At 42.1% G+C, this 6,251-nt stretch overlaps 1 protein-coding gene across 1 annotated transcript; it reads right to left on the minus strand.

The window, feature by feature from the left end:
- Nucleotides 1-5,011: 5,011 nt before the first annotated feature.
- Nucleotides 5,012-5,962, minus strand: LOC102527048 (olfactory receptor 2W3-like). The gene has a single exon (XM_031672475.2). It carries the CDS (start codon nucleotides 5,960-5,962, stop codon nucleotides 5,012-5,014), a length of 951 nt encoding a protein of 316 aa, XP_031528335.2.
- Between the last annotated feature and the right edge of the window lie 289 nt (nucleotides 5,963-6,251).

Consider the following 6,251-nt stretch of genomic DNA (forward strand, 5'->3'; position numbering starts at 1 on the left):
GATATGCAAATTATGCCACGTCTAGCAGGCTTTTAACTGACTGCATTCCTCCAGTGGAAAAAAAACAGTTTTGCTGTATTCGCACTTCAGCTCAAAATTTCTTTACTCTGTAAATTGATACTGATGACTTTTCCACTGAACTGTGCAGAGCATCTGCCTGAATGCCTATGAGTAAAACAAATTCTTTAACATGAGCTTACTTTTATATTGTATGAGTCATGGTTTTACGGAAAATTATCTTTTAAAAGTATACATGAAAATAGTGGCATTAATAGAAGAGGGAGCCATGGTTGTAATTTTTTAAAAAACTGGGAGTTCGAGATTTGCAGATACTGACTGGTATGTGTGAAACAGATAAACAAGTTTATACTGTACAGCACAGGGAACTATATTCAGTACCTTGTAGTAGCTCATGATGAAAAAGAATAAGAAAATGAATATATTTATATTCGTGTATAACTGAAAAATGGTGCTGTACACCAGAAATTGATACATTGTAAATCGACTATACCTCAATGAAAGAAAGAAAGAAAGATAGAAAGGCAAGTTTGAGCAAAAAAAAAAAATTTGAATTAAAAATTAAAATTAAAAAAAGCTGGTTAGACAGGAGTCATAATAGAGATTTAAAAAAGGAAAAGAAAAAGATTAAGATTAAATTTAAAGTACCTATAATGAAAAAGAATATGAAAAGGAATATACGTATGTACATGTATGACTGAAATATTATGCTGCACACCAGAAATTGACACAACATTGTAAACTGAGTATGACTCAATTAAAAAAAATTAAAAAAGAAAAAGAGTATTAGTCAACAAGCGATGGTTGGAACAGAAAATCATTTACCCAAAGTAGAAGACAGTCCTATCCTATTCTGTCCCTCTTCACATTTTGACACAATATTAATATTAATATTTCAGTCTGGTTTAGAAAGAATGACTCTGAAATAAAATACACTGGACAATTAAGAAACAGATTTTTTGCCAGTCTATTACAATAGAGAGAATACCCCTTAATGAGCATCAAATGACATCAGTAAAACAGATTAGTAATGAGTGTGATGTCTTCTATTCCAGGGAAGACAATTCAATGGGTTGGAAGGGCACAGGGTCTCCCAAGCAGTGGAGCATCCATCCAGGGGGTTGTTTAGGCACGAGTGAGTTTTACAGAACATTAAAAGTGGCAGCGTCGAAACAGTGCGTGATCGTTTGAGGCTGCCCATGTAAAATAACAAAAATTCAGCAAATAAATGTTAAAGATATAATCGGCTTTATAAAATAATTCGTGAGTCAGGCAGCACCTCATCTAGCAAGCAGAGAAGAGCTATGAGATGCTGTGCAAAATGGAAGGCTTATATAGGCAGGAGGAAACAAGTAGATGATTCCAGGCTTCGGTAAACAACCCGTGGGGGATGGAAGAGGTCACATGGCAGATTACTTCCTGGTGCTGATCAGAATATTCCAGACTGATTGATTAAAACTACATCCCTGGAGAACAGTGAGACTGCAAATAGGTTTAGCATTAAGTCTTGCTTTGCCGATCAGAGGCTTAGCACAAGTGACTGCATTTTGTGCCTGCCATTTCTTTTCTTTTTTTTTTTTTTAACACATATCTGACCTTATTTAGAAAGATCAAGGAACAAGAAATTAAGTACAGAGCCCAGAGTTACCTTGGTGTTTGTGGATTGGCTGACGGGAGATAATTGCATTTCTGGTCAAGCAGAACATTTACAGGAACACAAAAGTTCAGTTTGCTGATGTGACGCCCTGGGAAGAAGCAACTCCACTTTGAGCCTAGAAATTTATTTTAACATGGGGAACATCTCCCTGCAGAGAAACGGGAGATTTACTTAGTAGCTAAACAAAGCAGTCATGAGCCTTAGGAAGAAGGGAGGGGGCTTCATCTGAATCATGCGAGAATGAGTCATTCTTCACAGTTAGTCTTTTACTGGGACAAAAAAAAAAAAAAAAGGGTAGTGGGGTTTCTTACCAGTAGCTGTTTTCTGGAAGCACAGGGTACAGGTAAAATCAGCTTTCCTCTGGCTTAGACCTGGTGAGTTGAGCATCTTGACACAATTCCACAGCAACAATCGTTATTACTAACCCCATGTCATAAGGTAATCGGAGGTGTTAAAGACCACAGGTCCAGATGGAGTTGCTCATTGTAAGCCCTACATCATCAAACTTAGACCTCTTTACAGTTGCCAGCTTTCCCGGGGATGGAACCTTAAGCCAGCCCATTAGGATTGTCAGATCAGCATTATTTAGGTAACCTACCTTAGAAGTCCCCTACGAGGAAAGTAACCTTGCAAAAACAAATCTGTTTTTGCCTAGCGTGACTTTCCTGTGTCCTCTCCCTTCTGTCTATACAAGTGTTTCATTTTCTACAGCTCTTTAGTTACTTTCTTTCCTCCAGAGGCATGCGGCTCAATTTATGGATCACCGAAGAAAGCCAGTGAGACCTTTAAAATTTACTCAGTTGAATTCTGTTCCTTCACTGAGGAAGCACAATCAGAATCACTCACCACAGTACACAAGGGCAATTCTCATTCCTTAGAGTTACGCAGACACTCTTTGTTATCTTTGGGGCATTTTTTTTTCCCCAGAGGAAGAAACACTGGCCACTGTCCAGTTGCTGTTCCTCAAGTTTATTTTTCCCAAGAGACTGCTTCTCAAGTCCACTCAGGATGTCCAGCAAGTTCTTTCCAAGACGAGAATACGTTTGGAGAAGCCCTGAACATAGTCCTGGTTATCGATTAAACTTCTCCCCTTAGTCAGCTGTGTCCCAAGGCAGCATCGTGGAGTTTTATAACTCTGGGGAGAAACTCTTACTGCCTCACGGGTAGCTGCTATTCTCTTATTCACCATCAGACCATTCGTATCATGATTTCTTTTATTTATTATTTTTTTACTTTTATTTTTTATTTTTTGGTGGGGGGAGGTGGTTAGGTTTACTTATTTATTCTTTGAGGAAGTCCTGGGACTTGAACCCAGGACCTCATCCATGCTAAGCATGCACTCTATCACTTGAGCTATAACCTCCCCCCATTCTGCTTTTCTTTTAAAAAGCAGTTTGGAATAGTCACACCAGGGTCCTCTTGAAGCACAAGAATCTCCCTTCCAGTGGCCCCTGGTTTGTCTGTACTTAAGTGACCCCACGGAGGCTGGTGCCCTTTGAGGTGAGAGAGTAGGGAGGATAGAAAGAGAGGGTGAGAACACAGGCTTTTTGTGGAGGAGGAGAGGCTGTGACGCTGAGGGGCCTGAGGATAAATGTGCTGGCATCCTTCATCCAGCCTCTTCTCTTTATCCCCTCCTCATTATATTTCCCCTTGGTCTAGGAATTCTGTCTCAACATTTTTTTCCCCCCAGAATGTGTCTGCCCTGCAAATGCCTGCAAAGAGAGCGGTGGGTAATTCATTTCCTCTGCCCTTCAAGTGTGGTCTGAGGGCCTGTAGCCAGCGAGCGAGGGCAAGCCTTGTGAGATCTGCAGGAGTCCAGACCCTCGCGGCCCTCCTTCGAGGAGTAATTAGTTGCACATTAAGTGGAAGAAAGCTTTAATGATGTGCAGGATATACTACTTCAAATTTCGCATTTTGGCATATTGTATATTTTGAGCTGAAGAAATTTGTGAAAAGGCAGGTGCAAGATGGACTTTCTGACCTTCCTCTGAAGCAGGTCATAAGCCCCTCATAGAAGGGAACCCTTTCTATTCCCTTTTCCTGGGGAAAAGAAACATCCTTATTTTGAAGGAGGACATTGAGATGAATCTGAACATACAGGCTTTGCTAAGTTTCCCCCGGTTTATTACCAATAAATTATACCCATTTTGCCTATCAAATTCCTTCACCACCATCCACTCTTCATCAAATCCAGCATAAAAACAATTTTTGGAGGGTCTTCATTTCCTCACGAAGGGTCCTGTGTGGTGTAAAATTTATATTAAGTACATTTGTATACTTTTATTCCATTAAATTATCCATGTCAGTTTAATTTTCAGACCCAGCCAAGGACCCAACAAGGGTCTAGCAAATCTTTTTTCCTCCCCTCCATCCCAGACTGTATTATGGAAGGAAGGGAAACAAATCATGCTTTTCGACAGTACTCATTAAATGCTTATGGATTTTTGCTCTTTACAAATTCATGTAGCAACAGAGACAGCAGGAATAGAGTTAGAACTTGCAGTAAATGTTTGGCTCAGTTCTTCTTGGACAAATGATTTAACTTCAAAGCCTTGAATGTCACATGCATAAAATATGGGTAATAAAAATCATGTGACCGTCACAGATGCAGGGAAGATTAAATGAATTCAGAGCACCTGACTCATTAGGGAATTAATAAGCATCAGGTCCTTTTCACTAACAAAATAGAAACATACCTGAGAAATAATGATGCTTTAAGATTTAAATGACTCATATATCATTGTTACAGGCTAACTTCTTGGTTTATCCAGAATCGTACACCAGGCTTTGGGGAAAATGCCAAAGTCTGGGGACAAAGCAAAGTCTGGGGACAAAGAATAGACAAAACCATATGATATGATAAAAGGATCTGTATGGGAATTGGGGGAATAAAAATACCCAATGTCCTATGTTTGATGGCTGTTAAATAAGAGAAGTAACCAATTTGTGATTATTCTAAAATAGCCATAATTTTATTAATGCATCACAAACAAAAAAACAACAAAAGCAAAATTCTCTTTAAGAAAAGTAATTTCCTACTTGGCACTCTGGCATAAGTTGCAGAAACTCATCTTTATAACTATTTACCTCACTTTGTTCTTCAGACCAGCTTTATAAGATCATCCAGAGAGGTTTGGGATGGTTTTTTTTTTTTTTTTTTTTTGCAGTGCACTTATGAAAATATATAATGTTGGAATTAAAACAGTCACACAGAAGTCCAGGGGAAAAAAGCATGTAAGTTAAGAAGCACAGATCTGAGCCAACGATCCCCAGCACCATCCGTGGCCCCTGGTGGATTTCGTGACCAGGCTAGGGACGCCTGTATCACCCGCCCGTTCACTTTTGCTCCTTGCCTCCCTCTCTGTCACGCAGCAGCAGCCTCCTCAGGGCCCCCTTCACCTCTTTGTTTCTGAGGGTGTAGATCAGGGGGTTCAGAAGCGGGGTGACAATGTTGTAGAAGAGGGTGAGGAACTTCCCTTGGTCCTGGGAAGAGCTGTTTCTGGGTTGCATGTACATGTAAATGATGTTTCCATAGAAAAGCGAGACCACTGTGAGATGGGAGCCACAGGTGTTGAAGGCCTTGTGCCGCCCTGATGCTGACTGAATCTGTAACACAGCCCTCACGATGCAGCTGTAGGAGACCAGGATACACACAAGGGGTGACAGCACGATGCCCACCGCCAGGACAAAGACGGTGCCCTCTATGGCAGCTGTGTTCACACAGGCCATGCGGATGAGGGCAGGCCTCTCACGCAGGAAGTGGTCCACGCTGCGGTGCCCACAGCGGGGTAAGCGCAGGGTGACTGGGGACATGACCAACGAGTTGGCCATGCCACAGCCCCAGCCCACCAACATCAAGCCCAGGCAAAGCCGTGGATTCATAACCACCATGTAGTGCAGGGGCTTGCAGATGGCAACAAAACGGTCGTATGCCATGCCTGCCAGGAGTAGGCATTCCACACCACCCAGACCCAGGAACAGGAAGAGCTGGATGGCACAGCCTGTGTAGCTGATGGTCTTGTCGCATCCACTCAGGTTATAGAGCAGCTGGGGGATGGAGCTGGTGGTGAAACTAAGGTCCAGGAAGGAGAGGTGGGCGAGGAAGAAGTACATGGGAGTGTGGAGGTGGGGGTCCAGCCGAGACACCAGGATGATGGTGGTGTTGCCCATGAGGGTCAGGAGATACGCAATCAAGATAACCACCAAGAGGATTCTCTCCAGGTGGGGGTGATTGGAAAACCCCAAAAGGATGAAATTTCCCTGGGTGCTCTCGTTGGTTCCATCCATCTGTACTATACCTGAGAAGGAATTTTGATATGAATAAAGGTTACAGCCGATACAAGGGGGCACTTAACTATGAGCCAAGCCTTCTTCCACGCTCTTTACATTTACTTACTCCATTAACCCCAACAAGAATGATACCAAGTTGGCGCTCCTATTATCCCTGACTTACAGAGAAAAGGAAATTGAGGCAGATGTGTGCTAGGTAACTTACCATATTCTAGAAAGAGGCAGAGCTGATTCTGAACCCAGGAAATGGGGCTTGGAGTCTTTACCCTTCACTGTTGGTACTGCC

Source organism: Vicugna pacos, chromosome 15, assembly GCF_048564905.1.
Source record: "Vicugna pacos chromosome 15, VicPac4, whole genome shotgun sequence".
In the NCBI taxonomy this organism is placed as follows: Eukaryota; Metazoa; Chordata; class Mammalia; order Artiodactyla; family Camelidae; genus Vicugna; species Vicugna pacos.

Bases quoted from the DNA above. Each gene is read 5' to 3' on its own strand.
- LOC102527048 (XM_031672475.2), bottom strand. From the start codon at position 5,962: ATGGATGGAACCAACGAGAGCACCCAGGGAAATTTCATCCTTTTGGGG.